Source organism: Camelus ferus, chromosome 5 (genome assembly GCF_009834535.1).
Source record: "Camelus ferus isolate YT-003-E chromosome 5, BCGSAC_Cfer_1.0, whole genome shotgun sequence".
NCBI classification, from domain to species: domain Eukaryota; kingdom Metazoa; phylum Chordata; class Mammalia; order Artiodactyla; family Camelidae; genus Camelus; species Camelus ferus.
In genome coordinates, this window is record NC_045700.1 from 50,314,432 (window position 1) to 50,342,132 (window position 27,701).

The following is a 27,701-nucleotide window of genomic DNA, read 5'->3' on the forward strand; positions in this document are numbered from 1 at the left end:
TCTCCTAACAATGCAATCATGGGTACACTTATCAAAGGCTTCAAATTAGTTAACATAAGAAATAAAAATAGCAATATCTGAGGACTGCATGCATGCCAGTAGAGAATCCAGTACGTTTATTTTTCATTCTGGGTTGTCTTGATACACATTCATTCAAATGCATTAGATACATCGAATGCATTCAAATGCATCTCTAACAGAATTCTCATTTTAACTAGTTTGTCTTTAACTCAGTTTTCTCAAGTAGTTAGTAACTTGACAACAAATAATTACAGGCACTAGGGATACATTTCTTTAAAAAACTGCTGACTTCAGATTTGGCCCCAGGTTAGGGTCAGCAGTCATTCCTAATTGGCAGCAGTACTGGGTCAAGGCCACAAGGTGGCACTATAGGCAATGGGCTATTGGAGCTTATTTTAATCAGCATCTACTCTAAAAGCTGATCCTCTAAAGAAAACTGGAAAACTCTGAAATTGAAATGAAGAAGGGAGACAAGAAAAGATTACTCACAGAGAAACAGAGCAGCTATAATTATCATATCAAAAACAATCCAGGTCTTCTACCACACATAAGAAGCCACTTTAAAGACTGCTCTTAATTACTGTAAATGAATTAGTTACTTGAAAAATGAAATATAAATTCATGAGGGTCTTGTTACTTGATGGACTAAAGGAAACTTTTTCATATGTGCTAGGTTTCTGAAATTTTTTTAAATTTTGAAATACATGGCACCAGTGAACCTATAGTTGAACCACAAGACAGACAGCAAACCAAGTATTAATAGTTCACTAGTTATAGCCATAACATAAACAAGTTTAGCTATCAAGCCTCTAATATGATTGTTTCAGTCAAGTAAGCAAGGCAACTGACACCGACAGTTTAGAAAAGTGACCTTCCAGATAAAGAGTTCTGAAGTTGATGAAGGGGTGTTAGGAATACATGACAAAGTCAACTCCCAAAGTAGTATCCATTAATAAAACAAATTAGCAAAATATCTTCTCTTTAATGCACTGGTACTCATATTTCCTTCTATGAAATCCTCACTTCTACTTAGCAGCTGTCAGTCATACCAAAATGACTATCTCTTGCTGAGCAATTATTGCAGGGCTTAGGAAAAGAAGTGGTTTACATGAAAATCTGAAGTTTGCCAGTTACTGAAAAAGATCTACTATAATTTGAGAGTGTCTCAATACTATATTGATCTTAGATTGGTGCTGAATGGAAGATCTAAAAATGATGCATAGCAAAAACGCATGAAATTGCTCGCTCATCTAACCAGATTGTAACAGCAGGGCAAATGAAAAGTTATATTGTCCATATAAAAATCTAGAATTAAATTTTTGTCATGAAATCAATAACATTGCTGACAGTATGCATGACAGGCGTAAAAACACTTTTGAAAAATTTAGATATAGTTGACATAGTATATTAGTTTCAGGTATGCAACATAATTGTTTTTTGTAAATATTGCCTGTACACATCTTTAAAATTGAGATATAGTTGATGTACAATATTATGTGTTACAGGTGTACAACATAGTGATTCACAGTTTTTAAAAGTTTTACTTCACTTATAGTTATTATAAAATATTGACTATATTCCCTGTGTTGTATAATATATCCTTGTAGCTTATTTATTTTATACATAATAGTATGTACCTCTTAATCCCCTACCCCTATCTTGCCTCTCACCCCTTCCTTCTCCCCATAGGCAACCACTAGTTTGTATTCATATTTGTGAATCTGTTTCCTTTTTGTTATATGCATTAGTTTGTTTTATTTTTTAGATTCCACATATGAGTGATATCATACGGTATTTGTCTTTCTCTGTCTGATATATTTCACTTAACATAATACCCTCTAGGTCCATCCATGTTCTTGCAAATGGTAAAACTTGCATGTATACTTTTAATTGAACCAAAGCAAATCTAGAAAGAAAGCAGATATAGTTTATACCATTGCCTCCTCTGAGGATTTTTAAATTATGGGGGTTTATTTTTTATGCTTTTATTCTTGATTCTGCATTAATTTGCACCTACTTATATGTTTCAGTCCCCAATTAAATCAAAAGCTCCTTGGGCCCAGTAATATACCTCCTATTTTTAAGTCCCCCACAGTCATAATAACAATAATATAATAAAGGCTACCATTTGTTAAGTTCTTATTAGATGCTAAGTATTGTGATAAGTAGGTATCATTTCACATAAAACTTGCCAAAAAATCTCATGAGATTAGTCCTAATACCCTCTCTGTTAATAAAGAGGAAACAAAGGAATAAGTTAATTTGCCAAGTTTACACAACTACTGGTAGCAGAACCAAGTTTTGAATCAAGAATATTTATGCCAAAGCCCCTGGCATGCCTCATAGAGCAGGGGCAGAGTCACAGTGGTTAATGGCACATTGCCTGAGGTCTGCCTGGGTCCCATGCTGACTGGCTTTATGGTCTTGGCACATTACTCAGGCGTTCTGCGTCCCAATTTAGTTATTACACCACTCAGCAGTTCATAAAGTAGAAATTCAAAAACTCTTACTAAGAACCTTTCAACTTCTCTCAGGTACCTCCAGACAAATCAACCCTTTTGTGAAACATACTCCAGCTGCTTTAATAGACTAATAAATCACCAGGCATTTGATAGAACTGAAATGAGGTGGATATTTGATTTTCAGTAGCGGTCCTCAATGGCTTCTGATAGGTGACACTGTGCTGTGACTATCAGCATTTCAGGCTAGTATAGTTAAAATAGTGCTTGCTTTCTGCAACAAATCTACTACATGTCTACACGTCAAGCAGGGTTGGTAACTGAAATGAATAGTGTAGGTGGATAGTAAACCTTTGGGGGAAGATGATAATTTGGAATACTACTGAATTTTAACATTACTAAACCTTATTGAAGGATTGCTATGGTTTACCTTCAGCTTTATTTCACTTAATCTGTGTGTGGCTTTCATTTATCAACCATCCACAGCCTCCGGAAGTACTGAGAAATCTGTGATTTGAGCTAAAATTACAAAAACCAGGGAACAAAGAAGCATAACAGAAGTTCGTATAATTCTCTGGTGATTCATTTAAATTAAAATAATCACGTAAAGAAGAGCATTTTCTTCTCACTTTCAAAGGCATTTGAGGCATTCGGCCACCGTAATCAGAGAAATTCATTAGTCCATTAACCAGTGGCTTAGGAGACCTCACAGTGTAGGAGAAAGAACTCTGAACTCAATGTTAAGAAATGTGGGGTTGCATCCAAGCACTGCTATTAACAAGTTGTGTCTTGTTAGGCAAATCACTTCTCCTTTCTGTCTCAGTTTCCCTCTCTGTAAAGCAAGGGGATTTCTGTTCTTGAACTTTAAAGTTTTAAGAATTAGTGGAGTGTAAAAACAAGAATATTTATCTAAGTGGGAACTCAGGAGTTTTATAAAAAGCTGCATGAAGAGTCAGAGTAATGCCCAGGTACTTATATTTGCTTCTTTAAAGTTGAGACATTATGCTGCAGAAAGGAGTAGTTACCCTAAAACACATGAGCCGAAGTGATCTTAGACAAAAACCCTTTGATCTAGGACAAGTTTTCTCAAACAAGAGGCTACCAAACTATTTCAGTTAGCAGGGAAAACGTCCCTAATTTTCAGAGTCTTTTTTGGGGTCCAAAACCAGAGTTAGATTAACTCCGTCCTGTTGTATGTAACTACAGACATGGAAAGGAATAAAAAATAATGGCACTGAACTATCTTGTTCCTGGGAGTGAGAACATACCTGTTATCATCTTCCATGTGGAGACATACAGGGAAGTCGAGGTCCCAGCCCCTACCATCAGGCTAACACACTCAGGACACCCCTCCCCTCTTCACAGCCACGTCTCTCCCTCCTGCTACAGTGCCAGCCTGGGGGAGCCATGGAACTGGACAGAGCAGAGGACAAGCTGAAGCATCTCTGGCAATGGGACCATAGCCTTTTCACAGCCTCTTCGGGCTTGCTCTGCCCACTACAGACCACAGTTCATGAATGGGATGGACGTTCTGTGTTCTCTCTTAGAACAGCATGGAGAGTGTTAAGGAGCTGGCTCCAGTCCCAACTGCACTGCTTACTAGTCGAGTGTCTTATTTTTCCCTTGTTCAAAACTAACCAGAACTTTCCAGATGCACCGAGGTGAGTGTGCTATCTCTACATAAAAATGTATCACTTCTGCTTGCAAAATTTCAGTATGGTACCTCAGAGAGAACGGCAAAAAGAGGCTTGCCTATTAACTGCGCCCAAACCCCCCTGCACACATGCTGAACTTTTTGGTGAGCTCACAGTCTGATTCCATTGTTTTGTACAGCATTCTTTTAAGTGGTTCTCAAAACCCATCATACAGCCTGAAACAACCGATAGCTTTAGGGTCTCTTTTATTTCAGAAAACAAATAAGAATGACAATATGAGCAATTCGCTCTGCTTTAAGAAAGATAAGCATTTCACTAGAGATGTGGAATGCTGTTTCCTAAAGCCGTATCAATTTTTGATGTGGTTATGAGGAAAGCTATAAGTCACAGCACAGAATGAATGAAGTTCAGAGGAATACGCTGCCCAGGCCTGAATCTTACTATCACACCGGAGGCAAGCTACAAATAAGGAAGGAAATGAAGGTCCGTTTCCTCTGTAAAACAGAGGACTTCTTTTTCTGTGAATTTCTTTATGCACAAACTGGGGATGCACATCATTTACACAGTGGGGAAATAAATCCACTAACTGATCCACTGGGGCTAAAATCCTAATAGCTATACTTAATGCATTGGCAAGGTTCTTCATTATAGTTGATGAATTTCCCTACTTTGAGAGAGAATACTTTTCCTGGTTGACAGATCACAAACTGTTTTATCTCCTTGAATAGTGTTATTTGTTTTGTGCTTCTCAGTGAGTCACTGCCCTAGTCTGAAATACTTTCATCCTGAGACTTGGGAGCATGTATCTAAATCTAGGAGTCCACTGAAATCCTCAGCCTCACCCCATGTCAGAGAGACAGGGTGAGTCAATCACATATTCTAGTCAAGACTGAATGTAGTCAGATTATCATCACACCCTAGCAGGCTACAGGTCTTTATATTTTCCAAAATCTGCATTCAAAAAAAAAAATTGAGAATTCCCAGCTTATTACCTCATCTGGCCAAGAGACTATTATTCATATCCCAATATTTCCCTTCAGTTATAGCAAATTCTTTAAGGAATTAAAATGGGGAAGCGGGTTGGGGGAGAGAATTAACTGTGAGACATTTCGATCAAAACTAAAACATACACTACTATAGTTTCAGCCTTAAAATATTATATTTATTAATTTATTTATTTTTGGTATAATATATATACTTATAAATACCAAATAACATGCAAAATTGACATTCTTTCTCTGGTGAACCTCGCCCCAGGACCAATGGAGATAAGTGGGAATAGGGGTGGAGGTAACCTAGTACAAACTACTTTGGGTTAGAAATCATGCACTCATCTCAGAAGGAAGCATTAATTACTCCAATTAAATAACTGCTTCCTCAATGAGAATTCACTCATATCTTGAACTTTTTGCATCTCAGAAGTTGTAATTCCCCCTTTAATGTCACAATGGTGACACTCATTTACTTTTGCCTTTTAAATAATGTGGTTGATCAATAACAGAGCTTAAATAAATTATTTTTACTTTAAAAATTTACAGCAGCAATTTTTGGTTACAAGTTCCGGGGGGGATAGTTAGAAAAAATATTTTAAATATAACATAGTTTTATATTTCAAAATGGAAATATATGTACTGTTTCCTTAAAACAAACTGCAGAATATCTGGTCAGGTAACATATTCTTGGTCAGTCAAGATAGGACTCTGGTAAATTCTTATGAAGGCATGAGTTTTTAAATACTGCAAAATATCTGTCTAAAGCAAAAGCATTATCTTTTTCCTGTAAGTTTCCTGAGTTTCTTTTTTAATTTGATATATATTGAGGGCCAAGGGGAAGGCAGGACACTTGAGCCATAATAAAAATCTCTTAGTCTCAGCTTCAGACTGCACAGGAGACCCTAATTAAATTTCTAACTCTACGCTAAATAACACATTTACACTTAGAGTAAAACTCATTTATAGTAATGCTTTCAGGGGAGTATCTGATAACCCCTTGGAGACCTCCCAATTGGAACAGATTAAACAATATTTTACTGTTTTTTCCTAATTCTAAAATAACATGTCTAGCATAATCTTAATAAAAATAGTAGAGTTAAAAATAGTACAAAAAAAGCCAGAGACCAATCTTAATTTATCAAGTGCTAATTGAACCTATCAATATATCAAAACAATATTATACTACAAAACAGGATTCATCCCAGAAGTAAAAGCAATATAAACTCAAAGTTAAAAAGTTTCCAAATAGTATATAAATTAATAAAGTGGAAAGTAAAAATTGCCCAGAATTGGGAAAAGGGTTAAGGGTGGAACTAGATGTCAGATGCTGGCTTTAAATCTGTCAAAATGCCTCCATCAAAAACATTTGACTCAAAATGTCCTGTGTAGATGGTGATAAAGAGAAATTACTAAAATATTTCTACCATTTCATACTATTTGTCTCTTCAATAAACATCTGCCTCTAACTTACACTTAACCCATTTCCTCCAATGCTTTTATTTCTTATGGTTCTTATGAGTATTTTCTGTATAGAGTTTTATTTCAATGGTTTATTTTATTCTTAAATACATTGTGTTAACAATCAAAAATCAAGGATCACCAGTAGATAGTTAAGTAGCTGTAGCTCTCATTTAAGGTTCTTGAGCCAAGTAGGCTAGTGATTCACATAACAGTTTTTGAAGATTTCTCAGTTTTACATAATACAACCTTGCTCTATGCAGATATCAGGTTAAGAGCATCAGAACTATGTAGCCTACAACCTCACCTCAGCATTTGACGTGACTCCAGCATGACTGAGATTGTCCTAGAACAGAACAGTATGTACTTTACTTCAATATTGACTGGAGAACAGAAGTTCTTTATTTTTTCTTTTCCTTCTCAATCCCTGTGGCTGAAATATAGAGATGATTCTTCAAAACCCTTTTTATTGTGGAAGCAGAAAACACTGTTGGCACCAACATCTGTGAGAAGACTGGCAAGGAAGCACATGGGAGACATATCACGCCACTGACTTTGCTTTGAGGGACACTCCTCAGCCAGGATTTTCCTCCCCATGAAATGGGGTTCCCTCACCCATGTGGTGTTGCCCACCAAAGAACCACAGAATTGAATGGACAACCACTGTTGTCTGACCGTCTGCCCATAGGAAGCCAAACATCTGCAAGGGATAGAATAAGGTCCAGGGACACTGGAGCTTAAAGACACAGATTCAACTCTCAGCTCTATCATTTTCAACTGTGTAGCCTGGAGCAAACCACTTGCAATCTCTGAACCTCTTCTTTTTGTAAGCTGTCAAGTAAGAGTCTGAACAAAAACAATTTCTGAGGTATCTTTTCTTTCTATGATTTTCATACATTCAGAGCAGACGGTTCTTAACAATTTCCCATTGAGGATATATCCGGTAAGATTTTTATGTCGCCTTTATCTCTTTAGCAAGCTCATTGTGCATCATACATGAAAAACTGATTTCAGTGTTAGAATCTTCCCTTTCCTCCTGATCGGGAGACTGTACATTCTGGCATATTAAATGGCATCATTTCTACAATTAACCCAGTGGGTACTCTTTGCTTGGAGTTCTCCTCTCTCTAAGTAGTGGGAATAGTCAATGCACTGTTTACAAAACATGACAAGCCAGGCAGGAGAAGAAAAAACACTGACCTCCCTGTTGTACTATGAACCACTTGCTAGACAAGACAGACTACCGTTACTTAACTATAATAAAAATTTTAACAGTTATCTTACCTATCTCATAAAAATACCTACAGAATCACATGGGTTAATATATGGGTGAAGATTAATGTCTTTGTAAATGTAAATTTTGATGTATGATAACATCCAACAGCTTCTAAGATAGCAAAAGTAACAAACTATATACCTGGTATGTATTCTACCATCTTCCAGCTGATTGTCTTTCTAAATATAGCACCAGACCCACAAGTCTATCTGTTGGATAAGCTCCCTGCCTTTGGTGCCCATAACAAATGCAACACAAACATTTTACATTGTTGAACCGTGAAGAGCAGAGGGTATGTTTCCAAAGTGTTTTTCTGGGAATAATTGTGAAGGATCACCTTCCAGGTGAATGGCTGTGACCTTGTACTTCCAGCACAAACAGAACTGTGTTTTACATACTGGTCCTAGTAAAGATGTAATTTCAAGGAGAATGACTCATTACTCTGTGCATGGCAGGGGGAACAATAACCCTTGTTTAACCCAGTGATCTGTGCATAATCTTCCCCCTGGCAACAATCTGAAGACAATAAAGGAAGAAGCAGTTTGGTTTCCAGGTTTTTTTGCTTAAGAAATCCACACTACAGACAGGAGGTTTGCCATGATTTGTACAGTTTTCTTGTTTCTAACTGGATGGGTCTTTAAAGTATAAAACAATGGAAACATCCACGGCAATAAGTCATAAGCATCAGGATCAAATCTTAAAACAACTGGCATTCTGGATCTAGAGCAAAATAAATCCATCTTCAGTCTCAAAAAGACAATCATTCCTGTCACCCTGTCTCGGAAGTTAAAAGAATAGGAACAGCAAAGTCCCCATCGTGTCCCATGACTATCTTAACTATGAGGGTAACATGTCAGACTTACTAAGTTGAGATTTTAAAACAAATTTAGAGTCAAACACTGAAAAGGAGCAATGGACACTTAATGGTTCATCAAGGACTGTGATTCTCTGCCTTCATGACAGGGAAGAATAATTCAAGGCATATTTTAAAGCCTCATCCTGGGTTTGGAAGCAGAAAGTCGGACAAAATACCTAGAGCAAACTTCAGTTATATTAAACCACAGTACCACTGAGAAATTATGACAAACAAAGTTGGCATCAGTATTAAAGGGTTCATAAAATTAATCAGAAACACTTTTTTTTTTAAGAGAAAGAAAACGATATGGATAGGTTTTTGGAAATGAAATTTACCAAATCACCAAGCACTGAAGATGGACTTAAAACTCCCCAGATGCTATGGGGGACATAATTACTTAGTGCAATTAAGCACTGAGTGGCACCTTTAAAGAAAAGGTGTTGATTTCTGTCACTTGTTATATGCTATAGACAGCAGGTCTTCCAAAACACCAAACACACTTTTCAGATGGACAAAGCATGTTTTGGCCTTCTGATGGTGTCAGTTAATTCTAGTGAAGAAGCATTTTTAATTCTCTCCAGTGAGAGAGTTTCATTATTGCAGTTTAGTTCATTTAAACCCCTTTTCAAGAACTGTGTCTAATAGACCTTCAGAGCATCTCTGGGCAGCTCTAACTTACATAACCTCATTTTTCAAAACTGTTCATTACTTTCTCCCCCTCTTAACATGCTCTCACTCCCACTCAGGGTCTCCCTGGAGGGACTCTGCAGCCTGCTTTGGTAATACAGTAGTGCCTACCTTTGAGACTTTTTCTCATTTCTAAATGGAGTGTGCAGAATATAAATGGGGTGGGGGAAACACTCCTTAACATTGTTGATTGGCAATGGAATCAGAATCTACCAGTGAAAAGAGCCTGCAATCATATCTAGGATATTATCCAGGGTGCATGTGGGGAAAATAAAAGGAAATAATGAAAAATGACAAAAAGAAATGGTTTCATTTCCACTGCCAATACAGAAAAGACAAAAAGGAAAAAAATCCAAGTATATTTTGAAAATCAATACTCTGTTAAAAAGTACTAAGTATGCTAAGAAATCATCTTATATCGTATTTGAAATTCTCCAACAAGGAATGTAAACATTTAAACTGCATACTCCATAATTTTGCCAAACATAGAAAAAAATCCTCTAAGAAGGCTACAAGGTAATTTATACTGGAACACCTCACTACTCTGCTTACTGAAATTGAACATTACTATATTTGCAAATTCTGGCTTGAAGCACAACTTTTTAAAGCAAGAAATTGATCCTCAGCTCCTTTTCACCCTCAGGAGAGGACAAAAACACATGAAAAAGCATACATTTAAAATGTTTTGTTATTTGTCAGTGAAAACACAAAAATTATTCTATTAAATTATCTACTTTATAGTTGTATGTGTTCAAAGCCATTATAATTTTTTGTAATAATTTCTAACTCTTTAGCCTGTTATGTTTTCTATGTTTCTTGCAAACATAAAGCTCAAACTTCATTACAGATATTCATGAAAAGCTGAAATGCCACAAGGCAACGTAATTTAAAAATAATGTTTTACTCAGTCACACGGTCTCCCCCAAATTTATTAAATATGCAGAATCTCAAATTTTATTTAACCACCTATACATGTGCATCAGGCACAGCATGATCTATGTGTTCATGAGTCTCTGTTAAGTGAAGATGACACAATAGGAAAATAATGAACATCCACCAAGCATCCTCACATGCCACGTGGAGATGGACAGGTGGAGGCAATGCCCAGCTCCACCCGTACAAGCCAAGTGATCCTGGACATGTTGCTAAACTCTCTCACAGTCAGTTTTCCCACCCATAAAATGACGGCGATATTAGTTACCTGCAGGGTTGTTGGGAATTAAATGAGGTAATGAATGTCAAGCACATTATAGTAGGCACTTAATAAATGGTTTCTGTTATTTTCTAGTTTTCTCATTTAAGAAGAAAACCGAACACTAAGAGATATTGTGTGCTCTTTTGATGTCTATAATTTGCTTTAAGTTCCTAAACAAAGATAATGTGCATATGGAAGACGCTAGGCTTAATAGGCCATGGAGTTGCAGAGAGTTGCCCTTTTAAGAATCTACCCCCTGGGGATATTCAGAAAGCTACACTCAAAATGTGGTTATTAAAAGTGCTCCAGAGAGCTTTACCTGCCATCAATAGTGTGGGGTTTTCCCAGTGTTAGAAATGGACTTTCACTGGTGAAATTAGTAGCTTGTTAATCAGCACAACAGATATTAGATATGGACTCTTGTTACTGAAATAGCGTTCAAGAGATGTGTGTTGAAAAAAAAAAAAAAGAGATGTGTGTTAGTAATAATATTCTAGAGACATGCCCCACCCCCAACCCTTGTATTAATAAAGGATAAAAATCTAGCAAGTTTCAAACTTGTATCCTTGGAGAGACACTCTGAGGCTATCCAATCCTGCCATTGGGTCAAAGGATTCTGGTTGTCTGATATACACCACAAGAGCGACCAGATTTTGCTTCTGAAATGTTGCCAGGGTATTTAGAGCACCTAAAACAAACAGCTTGGATTTTATGCAGCTTACTGAACAGTGTCTGAACTATTTGACCTGACTTGCCAATAAATTTTTGGTTAAATAAAATATCTTTTTATGTAGCAGAATTTGATCTGAGACCTGCTCTTGTCAAAAACAAGTAGCAAAGTTGTAGGAAAGCAGTCAACTTCTACCTATGTCAAACTTTGGGGCAGCTATCATGATGTACCTAAAATACTACTAATAAACGTAGTAGCTGCATGTGACCAAATAGGCTCAGGTCAGTTTGTATCATAATAGTCTTTTCTTCTAATCAAAAAAATATATTAACTTAGTTCAATGGTTAATTAACTCCTTGTGAAATGCATGCACATACAGAATAAATCAAAGGAGTGGAAATAAAGTGAAATTAGAAATCAAAGCAATGCAATTTTTAAAACTATAATATTGAAGCCGGTAAAGGTTCAGTGAGTTGATGTACTGCTATGGCATTATAAAGTAATACAATTTTCTGGAAAGAAAATGAATGAAATTTATCAAGAGCCTTAAAAATAAATGTTCCACCAATAAGCATATGAAGAGATGCTCAACGTCATTAGCCATCAGGATAAAGCAAATCAAAACCACAATGAAATACTATTTCATACCCACTAAAATGACTATAATCAAAAAGACAGATAATAACAAGTATTGGCAAGGATGTGGAGAAATTGGAATATTCATACATTGCTGGTGGAAATGTAAAATAGTGCAGCCATTTGGAAAAGAATCTGGTAATTCATCCAAAGGTGAACATTAGAGTTACCATATGACCCAGCGATTCCACTCCTAGGTATGTCTCCAAGAAAAATGAAAACATATGTTCACACAAAAACTTGTACGTCGATGTTCATAGAAGCATTATTCATAACAGTCAAGAAATGGAAACAACCCAAATGTTCATCAACTGATGAATGGTTATGCTAAGTGAAAGAAGCCAGTCATGCTGACAAGTGCTTAATCTCCAGAGTATACAAACAACCCATACAATTCAATAACAACAATGACACACAATCAAAAAATGGGCAAAAAAAAAAAAAAAGGGCAAAAGACCTAAATAGGCATTTCTCCAAAGAAAACATACAGATGGCCAATAGGTACATGAAAAGATGCTCAATATCACTAGTTATCAGAGAAATACAAATCAAAACTACAATGAGGTATCACCTCACACTGGTCAGAATGGCCACCATTAAAAAGTCCATTAATGATAAATGCTGGAGAGAGTGTGGAGTAAAGGGAATTCTCCTAAACTGTTGGTGGGAATGTAATTTGGTGTAGCCACTACGAAAAACACTATGGCGATTACTTAAAAAGCTAAAAATAGAGTTGCCATATGATCCAGAAATCCCACTCCTGGGCATATATCCAGGGAAAACTCTAATTTGAGAAGATACATGCATCCCAGTGTTCATAGCAGCACTATTTACAGCAGCCAAGACAGGGAAGCATCCTAAGTGCCCATTGGCAGATGACTAGATAAAGAAGATGTGATATAGATAGATAGATAGATAGACAGACAGACGGACAGATAGATAATAGATAGATTACTCAGCCATAAAAAAGAATGAAATAATGCCATTGACATAGAAAACAAGCTTATGGTTATCAAAGGGGAAAGGGTGGGGAGGGATAACTTAGGAGTTTGGAATTATCAGATACAAACTACTACATACAAAATAGATAAACAACAAGGTCCTACTGCATAGCACAGGGAATTATATTCAATATCTTGTAATAACCTATAATGAAGAAGAACATGAAAAAGAATATACATATATGTATAACTGAATCAGTATGCTGTACACCAGAAACTAATACAACATTGTAAATCAACTATACTTCAGTTTTTAAAAAGCCAATCACAAAGGGTCACATACTGTATGATTTGATTTATATGAATTGTCCGAAATAGGCAAATCCATAGAAATAGAAAGTAGACTGTTAGTTGCCTAAGACTGAGAGAGCTGGGAGCAAATGGAGAGTGACTGCTAATAGGCATGAGTTTCTTCTAGGGTGTTGAAAATGTTCTAAAATTGAGCATGGTGATGGTTACAGATCTCTGCAAATATACTAAAACCCACTGAATTGTACACTTTAAATGAGTGAATTGTATGGTATGTGAATTATATTTCAATAAGGCTGTTATCAAAAATTAATATTCAAAAGAAACAAAAGCAAAAACAAATGGGATCTAATTAAACTTAAAAGCTTTTGCACAGAAAAGGAAATCATCGACAAAATGAAAATCAAACCTACTGAATGGGAGAAAATATTTCAAAATGATGTGATTGATAAGGGGTTAATATCCAAAATATATAAACAGCTCATGCAACTCAGTATCAAAAAGACCAAACAACCTGATGAAAAAATGGGTAGAAGACCTGAATAGACATTTTTCCAAAGAAGACATACAGATGGCCAACAGGCACATGAACAAATGCTTAACATTGTTAATCATCAGAGAAATGCAAATCAAAACCACAATGAGATACCATCTTACACCTGTCAAACTGGCTATCATCAAAAAGACACAAATAATAAATATTGGCAAGGATGCAGAGAAAAGGGAACCCTAGTACACTATGGTGGGATTGAGAATTGGTGCAGCCACTGTGGAAAATGGCATGGAGGTTCCTCAAAAAACTACAGAACTACAGTTCCACTGCTGGGTATATAACCAAAGAAAACGAAAACACTAACTCAAAAAGATACATGCATCCCAATAACCCATGAGGCAGCATTGTTTACAATAGCCAAGATATGGAAGCAACCTAAGTGTCCATCAACAGATGAATGGATAAAGAAGATGTGGTATATTAGCCATAAAAGAGAATAAAATTCTCCCTCTTGCAACACTGCGGATAGACCTAGAGAGAATTATGCTTAGTGAAATAAGTCAGATGGAGAAATACAAATACTAGATGTTATGACTTATATGTGAAACCTAAAAAATAAAACAAATGAATGTATATAACAAAACAGAAACAGACTCACAGATACAGAGAACAAACTAGTGGTTACCAATGGGAAAAGGGAAGAGGAAGGGGCACGGTAGGAGTAGGGGATTAAGAGATACAAACTACTATGTATAAAATAAGTAAGCAATAAGGATATATTGTGCAGCACCGGGAAAGACAGACATTATTTCTGTAATAACCTTAAATGGAGCATAATCTACAAAAATATTGAATTACTATGTTGCACACCTGAAACTAATGTTATAGATCAACTATGCTTCAATTAAAAAAAAAATTTCAAACTCAAAAAAAGAAAACAAGAAAATTTGACCCAGTAATCCTAAGCATCAGTTTGAACCATAAGAAATTACAAATATTTTTGACCTACAAAATAGCAATTTAATGGAGTTATCCTAAGATGAAGTTCTATATTTATTTATAAAGAAGTTCATTAATTTTAATTCTGTTATAACATGATTTGGGGAAAAACCTAAATGCTGAAGGATTAAACAGTTAAATAAACAATTGTATAATTACATGGTAGAATATAATGCACACATAAAAATCGTGCCCTTGAAGAATCGTTTAAAGCATGATAAAATACCATGTATATTAGGTGATGCAAATTTGGAAATAAACTTGTATTTATAGGTAAAAATAAATAGATATAGGGAAATATATCAAGAATATTAATGGTATTATCTCTGCAAAGGTGATTTCATTTTTTTCTTTTTTGTATTTTAAAAATACTCTATAATAAGCTTGTATTACTTTTATAATTAGGAAATAATCTTATCACATTAGGAAAAGAAAATAAACTAAGAAAGACAGAGAAAGCCAGTTCAAAGACAACCACTTGGAATTCTAATAAATTTCATTTTAATCAAAAAAGAATTTGACTTAAGTTTTCAAAATTCCAATTCAAGTATTCCAGCATTCTAAGGTGAAAAGAAGCAACCTTGCTCTTTTATTCAGACAACACTAAACTAGTTACTCAAAGAAGACAATTAACTGTCTTAATTTGAAGTCTCCAGTAAACAAGAATCCATACACCCTGTTCTAGCTCTTTAATAATAATTCTTCCTGCCAACAAGTACTTATTTATCTCTAATCTGCAATTGCAGATCACTCTCCTTTAAGGCCTTTATAAATCAGTGATAAGAGTTTATAAGACAGGTTTTTTGGTCATTTTGTACTTTTAGAAGTGTCTTGACTAAAAGACTATTTCATTTCCTGCCAACTATTAAAAGCTGTGGATGTATCAGTTCTCTGAAAATGAGAATGCACTGAACTCCTCTCAGCTTGTGACCTTTTCCTCCCAGATGCCCCAGAGTCCTGTCCGTCCAGCACATATATAGCACTATATGTCTATAGCCTGGCTGTGTCAGTGTTAGATCATTAAGTCTTCTAAACTTCTCCAATTCAAGTGGCAGTAAATTGTGATTACAGCTCAATACTCATGAAAAGATGCAGCACAGACACTATGAGGTGAACATAATAAAAAGACAACACTTCCTTCTACTTCCAGCTTAATGTGTAAGGCAGCCTAGAGGGACACACACCTTATGTGAACATCTGAAGTTTAGAGGGAAAAAGAGATTCAGTTGAAAAGGTCATCAGAATCTATCATAGTTACTTGAGAGAGAGCTTTGGTGCAAATCTCACTCCCTGGTGTAAGATCCTATTTTACTAGGAAACCCTTTTAATATTACCTAAACTTAATTAAGCGTAGTCATATGAATAAAAGTTACAGAAAAAGATGGTTGAATTATCTAAACTATAAGAATTGTGTTTGTAATCACTACTTGAAGTTATGTTACATGCTTATAATTTACTTTGTTTACTGTCTGTCTTTACCACAAGAATGTAAACTCAAAGAGGGCAGGAATTTTTGTCTCTTATCGAGCAGTTTAACCCTGGTACTTAGAACAGTGCCTCAGATATAGTAGTGTCTACCAAGTGGAAATTCAGCAAGTAGTGAATGAATGGATAGTTCTTCCACAATGGAACACTATTCAGACACTGAAAAATGATGTTTGGATTAATGATCACTCAAAATCCTCCCCATTCTGCATTGTAATAGTTACAGCCCTGTAACTTATTTAGTTCATTTATTTGTGTTTCTGCTGGCTGTTTCATGTCCCTAAATGCAAAATATATGGAAAGAGACAGAAAGAAGGACAAGCACTTATCATTTCCTTGGTAATTCAAAACACGAAAAGAGAAACTAAAAAAGAAGGAAATTACGAAAGCCAGCATATCAGTCATCTGAGAACACTGGAATTTTTGCAAGGGGCCTGTAAATCTGCGTGCATACCAAGCATTATTTGCATCTGAAATATAAAATAGATTATGTAGATATTACCCTTCATTTTGTCAACTGTATTATTGATTTGTTTTTAGTTCCTGAATATTAGGTCACTATATAATTTCTCAATGAATGTTTAGTTAAAATCCAACTACAAGCACTGGGGACATCTGAAAAAAAATGTTAAACTATAAATCAGGAACTACTATTAAGGAAAAAATAATTGTTTTTGGAATAGTGCCCACTTAAGATGACAGGATTTGACTTAAACCTTGAAAGAGGGTGAAGAAGAGGAGAACTCCATGCAATTAGGTAAGAATATAAGTAAAGGTATGGGAGTAGGAAGCACATGACCAAATCAGAGGCAGAGTGAGCAGTTTTTGTTGAGTGTTAACCCCGAAGCTGGGCCCTGGCAGGCAGACTTGCACTCTTACCCCAAAGTTAGACTCTGCCTAAGGAAGAGGCAGAGAACAGAGCTAGAAGTCAGAGACAGTGCTTCTCCAACAGAAAAAAATCCCTAAAGCTTAACCTGAGTTCTGACAGGTACTATGTTGGTATAGAATTCTTGTAAATCTTGCTTATTTCTGAAACTCTTGGTCAAATATAGTCCAGCGAACACATACAACATGAAATAGGTCTCTGAAGCTCTTACAGCTTCACAGTGACTATATGGGGCCTGGGTAATAGCCGTTAAAAAGCAAACAGTCCAGTGACTAGACAGTTTTACACATAGATAAGGTAATTGCAATTAACAAATTATGATATTTAATCCAAATTTTTACAGGAATGAAAATGTTAATTAAATATAACTTGAAATCATGAGCACTCTGCCAGGACTTTTAAAACCTTTTGCTAAGCACTGATTTTTTAATTCTGATTTTATTGCAATAGTTTGAAAATCTAACTTAATTGGAATATAGACAGAAAAGGGGGAAATGAGATGAGAACACAAAGGCCACTTCTTACAATTAGTTAACTCACTGCTCACTTAGCATTAGAGTATCCAAAAGACAATGCAGTATTAATAGAAAACACAGAAACCTGCCTAGCAGAGTTATAATACCACTAGCCACATGTAGATTTTTTAAAAATAACTATTTAGAATGCACTTTTGAACAGTACTTTGGTACAGAAACTGACTCTTTATAAGATGACAGAAGAAACTTGTCTATCTTCGCTTCCTTAAGTTGATTTTATTAAACTGACTAGTTGTTTGGGGATTTGCTATTATGGCAAGACTAGAGTTTGTAGCCATATCTGAAAGCTTTCCAAGAAAAAAAAAATCTATCTTATGCCAGTCCAATTCCATGCAAGGCATACTTCTGTGTGCAGCATTCAGTCTTCTGGGACCATCAATTTGTCACCCTTAACAGCGTCATGTATTCAACATCCCTCTTCCCCGCTAATGTGAACTTTAATACCTTTTACACCCTTGACATCTCACCAGCAACCTAAACATTGGCCTTCACAAAATCAGGAACAGCTTAAAAATGTAAGGCCAAGAGCTTATGAAATCCTCCCCTTATCTGGCTGTGAGTCTCAGGCCTGTTGCAAATAACAGAACTCCAGCTTCTGCAAGGCTCATTAGCATCATCCGTGCACCATCCTCAACACCAATTGGCAGGGCAGCATCACCCGTAACAAGTTCCTGGAATGTGGCCAGTCCCACGGCGGCCAAGCTCCATTGGCTGCAGCTCAGCTCTGCAGGGTGTCTGAACATGCTGGCACGAAAGGAAGCAGCAGGGTAGCTGAACACTCCAAATTATGAGCTGGAGAGAGGTGAGCACAGACTAAAGAAACCCTATAGAGATTAGCCAAAGAAGAACTTGAAGCCACAACTGCTTATACATTGGCTGTTGGAAAGTAACGGCAACAGATATATTCTTCATGCAACAACACAGTAATAAACAGCTCCTTTGGGGCCCAGGTATAGGCAACCTTGGATAAGAGCCTGTGCTCGTTTCCATACCCCAGGTTTCACCGGGTGTGCCCATATATCTTGATAGATCCCAAATGTTTGCTCCCATCGAGGTCTCATTATTTTATTCTACAAAATAACACTTCCTTTTACTCAGGAATAATGAAGCAATAAATTAATTGGATGCAAGAAGTCTACTCATATCACCTAAATCAGCTAGTTTATACATATCACTGAAAAACAGGAACATTTGATGGAAACTCATGAAGTGAACCAGGAAATTCTGATCATCTCTTCTGTATGATCTGCCTTTGTGTGCACTTACAACATGAATTACCAAACTAGCAATTTGTCAGTATGTAACTTAAATTATTAATACATGCATATGGTAGCCTATATTTCACACAAAACGGTAACTACTGCTGATAAAATTATTGCTAATTATGCAAGAACTTTAAAGAGCATGATGATTTTCAAGTCATTGAAAGGGAAGTTTTTAGGCAGATGCTGGATGACCATCTGTCAGGTAGATTCCTGCAATGGATGAGGGTAGGGTTGGAGGGAAATGGACTTGATGACCTTTCTGGGAGCTCCCATAAACTATTACATGATACAGCACAGCCACAGAAACATAGGTGTGTAAAGAACTTTCAGGAAACACAATATGATCTTATGCACAATTATATTAGATATGTAAATAGCCCAGAAATGAATGTATTGCATTTAATTTTTAATTTATCTCAGGCAAATAATTTACTGATTCTCATAATGCAAAATGTTTTGGAATTACACCAAACATAACACAGCTGATAGTCTCCAGAAGCTGACATTTTAATATGTCAGGACATACAAATCATATCACGCTAAACGTGCAATAAATTTACCACTACCCACGTGAAGGATGACATAGCAGTTATATGCATAAAGTAAAACAACAGATAGGGTTCCAATTATTTTAGTATGGATTTGAAGTAGATGGAGAGATTTCATGAAGCTCATTTATTGATAATAAGTACTACACTAAGCACTTTACTTCTATTATCTATTTTACTCCTCACAACAACCTTAGGAGGTTCTGAGGCTAAGAGGGACTGGGTACCTTGCTCAAGGCCACTCAGCTAATAAGTAGCTGGCAAAGGCTTGAAGCTGCCTTGAGGGCTGTCTGATCTGAAGCCCCTTACCTAACACTAAGGACCGGGCTTCCATTTCCCTCGTTTCCTTACTTGTAGGCAACATTGAAACTTCTGTTGCTGAAGCTTCTACTGGCGAATGTGGGAGGAGGTTTTCTGCAGCCTGCCTGGCAGACTAAGGAAAACTAATTTAAGTTTTTAAACGTGACTTGAACAAAGTTGGCAGGGCTCTGTGAAGAGAGGTATATGTATGCTGCTACCATTGTAAATGAGTTCCATATTTCTGAAAGCTATCTGATAACTCAGAATGAGAGCTATAAAACTTTTCTTGCCCTTTGTCTCAGTAATTTCATTCTTTGGAATATACCCCAAGGAAATGACACAAAGGAAAAAGGTAATTTGTTCAAGATGTTCATCCAGGGACTATTTGTATTAATGAAAAGCTGGAAACAACCCAAATTTCCAGCAATAGGACAATGACTAAGCAAGCTAGACTACATAGAAAAAGAAGAAAACTTTATAATTCCAAAAAATGGCAAATGTAGACTACATTCACATGTGGACACATATGTAAGATACAACTTTACATTAAAAAGTAGAATGCAAATTAGTATAAGCATAATCTTGTACAACTAAGTAAAACAGTATCTGCAGAAACAATTACACAAGAAAACTGTGAATTTATAAAGAAGTATATCCTTCATTTTATTGTTGAAACTGGCATATAGATTGTTCTTAATAAAAACTAACAGACTTAAAATATATAGAGGTAATTTTAAACTGAGACTTGTCTGTGACTCACATGTATTAATGTTGCATCAGCAAAGGTTAATCTTTTATGAGGACTTACTGTGTGTTAGGGGCTCTTCCAAGTTCTTTCCCCATATTTTCTCATTTAATCCCCCTATAGCCTCATGAGATTATTATTATTATTGTAATCTCTCTTCTAAGAGGAGAAAATTGGAGCATAGAGAAGCTAAGTACCTTGCCCAAGGTTACACAGGCTATGGCAGAGGTAGAATTGCAACCCAGGCACATTCACTATCTGGCCTGTACGTAGCCATTATGCCACAATGTCTTCTCTTGGAAAAAAGTATCTAGAGAGATCTTGTTCTTTCCCATTAATCATTTCTAGATTTTCTTTTCTGCTTTTCTTCTTCACCACTACTGTTTGGTTTACAATATATTGAATTTTTGCAGGAAAGAACAATAACCACATACAGAATTTGAGATAAAAATGCCCTCCATCCAGTGTCACCTGTACAAACACAATCTACCTGCCCTAACTGGTAAGGCTTTTTCCAAGAAGAGAGACTAGGGTAGGGTTTTTTAATCAAGTGAGGAAATCATAGAGCCTGGAAAATAAAATGCTACTATGGGCACATGGAATAATTGCAGAAGAGAAAAATACAACATTTGAGCAAGAAAACACTCAAATGAGGTTAAGTCTAAAAAAAGTTGCCTAAGGTTAAGTGACAAATACAGATGAACATTTCTAAACTCTTAGGGAAAACGATAGTCTAAAAAAAGTTTATGTTTAACTTTGCCTAGTTTCTTATATTCTGCAAAGTATTTGTTTATGATAATCTTATTGAATTCTCATGCTGTAGAATGGTAGACAGTATACTCAAGAGATGAAGAAACAGAGTCAGAGTTTAAGAGGCTCACTCCAAGCAGGAGGCTTGTCTTTAGCCCAGCAGGAGCTCGGTCCCAGCCCTCATTCTCAGGAGTGCTAAACACTGATGTTGTTCAAGACAGGTACAAAGCCCTGTGCAGACCTTCCCTTTAAATCATTCAGAGCTCATAAAGCCTTAGATCGTAAGTATAAATCCACTGAGAAAAGTCCCGAAAACAAATCTAACATAAATGGAATTAGAGATGAGAATTAAATACATAATGGGAGTCTCTTAAATGAGGGAGACAGAGTGAAGGCAGGACTAATATCTGTGTATAAACTAAACTGTGTGGGAGATGCTAAGGGCATGTGATTGTTAGGCTTGGAAAGACAATACTCAAAACCTTCTCTCTCAAACCTTATAAGAGGCACATTATTATAAGACTCTGTCATCTTTGGTACAAAATGCACAAAATAAAATTTTTGTTCTACCTGTACATTCCATGGAAACATCTGCATAGTGAAGGAGGTCGATTATATTTAAAAAAAATTTTTTTTGTTGAAGTATAGTCAGTTTACAATATTGTGTCAACTTCTGGTGTACAGCATAATGTTTTAGTCATATATATACATACATATATTCTTTTTCATATTCTTTTTCATCATAGGTTACTATAAGATATTGAATATAGTTCCCTGTGCCATACAGTAGGGCTTTGTTGTTTATCTATTTTATATATAGTAGCTTGTATCTGCAAATCCTGAACTCCTAATTTATCCCTCCTGGTAACCATAAATTTGTTTTCTATGTCTGTGAGTCTGTTTCTGTTTTGTAAAATAAGTTCATTTGTGTCTTACATTACATTCCCAAATAGCCTCACCTTCTCTCCTGGCTCTGTACTATGAAAGCCTGTGCTTTCTTCAGAGGTTAGATCAAATGTCATCTCTTCCAAGAAGCCTCTACAGATTCTTCAAGTGAGACTAACCCTCCCTTTCCTAGGCACTCATAGCATGTCCTGGAACATCTTAGTGCTGATCTCACCTTCTGCCCAGTGCAGCTCCCACAGGGCCTAACACAGCTGGGATTTAGCTTTGTTTCTTGTGGCCCCAACACGAGTGCCTTGCACACTGTACTTGTTTATTGAATTGGTAAGAACTTGCCTGAGGTCCTACCATGCTCTGAGGGTTTATAAACCTTTTCTGGGATTTGAGTTGTTCAAATTTGACTACAGAAATGACCTCAATAAAGGACTCTCTTCACTTAAAAATCTTGTTTCCTTATAACCACATTTTATGTTGACCTTTTATACCAGAACATTTGCATTAATTTAATGCATTAGTAATCAGCACTGGCAAATAGCAACCTCACAGCCAGAAGGTTAAATTATAAAGTGTCTTTTTTAATCAAGGAGTATGGCAGTCAACAAACTTAAACAAACAGACTTGAGATTTGCTTTTACCACAAATTTTATAAATATTCCACCAGATTCTAATCAATATAAAGGTAAGAGAGTCAAAGCTAGAACTTCAGCTCTTGGAAGAGTCTCTCTTTTAAAATGAGCTGGTGAATAAAATACTGGTGAGAGAATTCAAAATTTCAGAGCAAAAAGTACATCACTTCAACTAAGGTCAATTGCTCTTCAGGGACAAGAATAATGTTCTTCTTATTAGCAATTTGGAATAACAATTAAATAACGTTTACTTTATTGAGATTTTTATATAAGAATTGAGAAAACAGTAGTTATGAAAAATACAAGAGAAAGTACTGATCTTGCGACACACAGCAATCTTTCTGTCTTCCCTATCTTCCCTTGGGTCATGTGTGGTGGGGGTGTGATCCTCAATTAGAAAGCTTATTTATAAGGAAGATAAAGACTAGGGAATAATAAGAATACTACTGGGCCTTACAACGAAAAGCCAGCTAAGAAAAAGATGAAGTAATTATTTTCAATTATACCACCTTCTATGAAATATAAAAAAAACTCCCATTACATTTTGTGTAATATGAGAAAAAGCTCTTTGATCTGTAAATGGGCTAATCTAACAGCTATTCACATAATTCCTGTCCTTTTCAGGGAGAACAGCAATCAGTGATCAGGAAGGAGAGTACAAGTCACAAAAAAGCATGAAATCTTACTTTTTCATCATCTTCAGTAAATGGAGCACCTTCAGGAATCTTATTTATTGCTTGGGCCACACCGATAATCTCACCATCACTGCTTCGGATAGGCATGCACAGTAATGATTTTGTCTTGTATCCAGTGAGCTTGTCGATTTCATCATTGAATCTTCGATCCTAAAAATAAGACAGAGAGGGCATTAACTGCATATGCGTTGTTGTCAGGGAGAAGGAACGAGAAGTATCTTTCTGTGTATGATACCTTGTCACTGGGAACTTTATCCCACAGATTTTTAATAACAATAACAGATTTGATTTCATGTTTAATTCGCCAAAGGAACATAAATGAAAATAAATCACCACCATAGTTGTCAACCATGGTAAATGAAGAGAAACTTTAAACCCCACTATGACAGCACATCAAAATTGGGGAAAATAGGGGGAGGGTATAGCTTAGTGGTAGGGTGCATGCTTAGCATGCACAAGGTCCTGGGTTCATTCCCCAGTACCATCATTAAAAAAGTAAATAAATAAACCTAATTAACTTCCCCTTCCAAAAAAATAAAACCTTAAAAAAAACTGGGGGAGGGGCAAGTGTCTTTAATAGAACTTCACACTATGCTATTTATTAAAATATACTATTTCACTTAGGCAACTAGCTGTGAAGAGTCATATAAGGAAAATACATAATAAATATATATTAAGCATTATGAAAAATATGCAGAAAAGCACTACTTTCTTTTGGTCAAAATTATCCCATGAAAAAAATTGAACATACGAGCCCATACTGACACTTCTTAAATACTCCAAAAAAAATTTAAAGCATAGTGAGGAGGAAGGAGGTAAAAAGCTTCTTTAGAGATGTCAGCTAAAAAATGTAGAAAGAATGATAAAATTATATTAATATCTATGTTGCAACTACCAATACAATAATGTACCGATACAAGCAAGGATCAATAGACACCAATACCACTGGATGAAAAGTTATTGTTAAACAGAATATTCACTTAGTCTCAAAGTGCCACCTCACAGAATCTCATTAAATTCAAAAGGAAAAAAAGATACCTTAATCATGAAGAGATCTGGTGGACACCAGAGTAAACAAGTAATCTAACTCAGCATCACCATTAATGAGACAAAATAGCACCACGTATCTCCTGATGCCATGCAATGGAAGGACACAATGCCATCAAGAACATGGAGTGTTCCTGTCAAACATATGAATCTGGTCACTCAGGAAAAGAAAATTAAGATACAGTAATTTGTATTAATTTTTTTTTTTAAATTTACTGAGGAACCATTATGTGTCAGGCTGTGATCTAGGAGATGCAGCAGGAAAAATGCAGACTGTTGGTCATTCTATTAGAAATCTGACCTGGACTCTTCAAAAATGTCAATATCATGAGAGATAAAATAAATTTAAAATAAAAATAAAGATGTGGGGGTTGTGCTGTTTTAAAGAAGACTTAAGACATCTGAAATCTAAATAAAAGTAGGATCCTTCATTGGAAATTGTTAGGCAATTTGCAGGGAAGACAATTAGAGAAAGTTGAACATGGACTTTATGTCAGGTAATATCACTGTATCAATATAAAGTGTCTTGGGTGTGATAGTGGTACTCTAATTATGTAGGAGAGTGTTCTTATTGTAAGGATATACATGCTAGAGTATTTTGAAGTGAAATGTCATAATACCTTCAATTACTCTCAAATGAAAGCAAGCAAGCAAGCAAGAAAGAAAGAAAGGAAGAAAGGAAGGAAGAAAAGAGGGAGGGAAGGAAGAAAGGAGGGAGGGAAGAGAAAGAAGGAAGAAGGAAGAGACTGAAGGGTGGGGTGGGGAGGAGAGAGAGAGAGAGAGAAAAAAAAAAAAGACTGGCTCCTGAAAGGGTAACAGGGATTAACAACCTTCCAAGGAAGATGATAAACTGGATCCAGGCTCACTGCTTCAAGCCATGGGCTGAAGTGAGGCTTCTCCCGATGCTCTCAATATTTCCTTATTAAAAGAGGCTTAAAAAACAGAAACAAAGCACTGCTGTCTACCACCAACTAGAGCTATGAATTTTATCTGACTAAGGGCCTAGGGAGAGCTGGCTGCAGACAAGGTGATAGCCCCAAGACCAAACACTGCTGGCCTTCTAACGAGCTCTGTGATCCCCAGTATCACAAGTACAGGGGGCCTCTCTATAATGAGGCCTGATTGTGATCTGGGACCTCTGGAGGCCGTTCTAAACCCTTAGTTTGGGACAGGAGAGCCCTGCAGGAGAGAGGAAACTCAAAACCCAAGCAAAACCATTTCTCCTGCTCAAAATAAGCCTACAACCAAATTTTCAGAAAAACAGTAATTTGTATTAATTTTTTTTTTAATTTACTGAGGAACCATTATGTGTCAGGCTGTGAGCTAGCAGATACAGCAGGAAACAAAAGCATCACCCCAGATTTCTTGGAACTTGCAATCTAGTAGGTGAGGCAGACAACACATAAATGCATAATCACCTATTGTGGTAAGTGACATTGAGAAAAAGAACAAGGTTTCATGAGAGAGACTCAAAAGAAGGGGCCTATTTTCATGGGGATCAAGGAAGGACAAAAAAAACTTGTCCTAAAAACAGGACAAGTAAGCCGTAACTTGAATCATAAGGAAAAATTTGCCAAAGAATGGTGGGATGAACTTTCCAGGAAGTTGGAACAATGCAGGTAAAGAAAAAAGCAAGAAAAAGCTTAGTGAGTTCCAAAAACTCAAAGGTCAAAAGCAAGAGCATAGGAAGCCAAAGGGAGAATGGACGAGGGAGGCAGGGGCCAGATGGTGCCAAGTATCATAGGACCAGAAAGGAGTTAAATTATTCCTACATGCAATGGAAAATCACTGACAATCTTGAAGCAGAAGGATGCTATGATTCATGATCCAGCACTTAGCATTCCCTGAAATCATCTTATTAGTTTGCTTGTTCTCCCACCACTGGTAGATAAGATCTCAGACAGCAAAGCTCTTGTGTCTTATTTACTGCTTCATCTTGGCATCCGGGAGGTGCTCCACAACATTTTTCTTGAGTAATAGGGTTTATTTAGAGATCTTTTTGCACATGTACAGAAGAGAGATACACAAATGTTTATTGCAACATCAATTATGGAAAGAAAAAACTGGAAATCATTTGAACTTGGGTCAATAGAAAAATAAACAAGTTATGATCTCTCGTTTTGATAGCATACTATACAACAATTTAAATGAATGAACTAAAGCTACTTGTATTGATACAAACAAACATCAAAAACACGTTAAGTGAAACAAACAAGCTGGAATCTGATACCATCTATATAATATTACTAATATTTAAAAACAATACTAAATATTATGTGTGGATTCATATATGCAACAACAGTATAGCACAGGCAAGGGAATAATAACTCTAAATTTATATAACTGGTTATACCTCTGGGGAGAAAGAGAGGAAATGGCAGCAGGGAGAAGTACAGGGAGGTTTCAAGTCTAACACAGTTTTTCTTTAAAAAAAAAAAACTGTGACTCAAACATAGCACAATGTTAAGAGTCTATAAACCTTGATGGCCTATACTTGTCTAAATGTTTGAAATATTTTATAATAAAAAGTTTAAGACCATTTTAAAAAAAATTAATTAACTTTTTGGGAGATGATACAGGATTGTAATAGAAGAAACCAGTTAGGAAATGTCAGTGGTCCAGGTAAGATGAGAGGATGGTCTTGGTTAAGAGAAGGGTGGTAGGGGTACAGAGAAGTAGATGGATATGATGAATCTACAGTACCTTCCACTGAATTGGTTGGGGATGGGGGACTAAGGAAAAAAGAGTGAATCTCAGGTTTTGACTCGAGAAACTATATTGTTGGAAGTGCCACTAACTAGAATGGGGAAGGCTGAGATGAAGGTGAACAAGTACATATAAAGAAAGTCAAGAAGGTTGATAAATCAGTTTACTGATCAAGGTGAAGTGTGGCCTAAATCATTAGTTCTCCACCCTGGCTGCATGTGAGAATAACCTGAGAAGATTTTCAAAATACCAGTAACAGGGCTTCACCCCATCCCAGATTGAATCAATCAATATTAAGCACTGGTTTTAATTGGTTTTGAACTTTCATAGGTGATTCTCACATGAGAATAATTGTCCTAAATGTTAAAGAGCTTAGTTACTAGTAAGATCAATAAAAATTCATTGATAGGAAAAGCCTTAAAACGGAAATGAACAAAGAGGGTGGCACGTATTCTGGTGGTTACATATCAGTGGTGTGGACCATGTTAGACTAGATTTGAAAATCCACTCTGGAATAGGGAAGATTTTCTGTTCTTCATAATCTCTGGAGAAGGGCCTCATC

At 36.2% G+C, this 27,701-nt stretch overlaps 1 protein-coding gene across 1 annotated transcript in view; it reads right to left on the reverse strand.

Moving 5' to 3' along the window:
* Positions 1-27,701, reverse strand: part of PDE11A (phosphodiesterase 11A) — a 327,882-nt gene that overhangs the window by 262,781 nt on the left and 37,400 nt on the right. Inside the window, exon 2 of the mRNA XM_032479754.1 lies at positions 23,378-23,536. Within this exon, the coding sequence (XP_032335645.1) occupies positions 23,378-23,536 (159 nt within the window). The remainder of the gene's footprint in view (positions 1-23,377; positions 23,537-27,701) is intronic.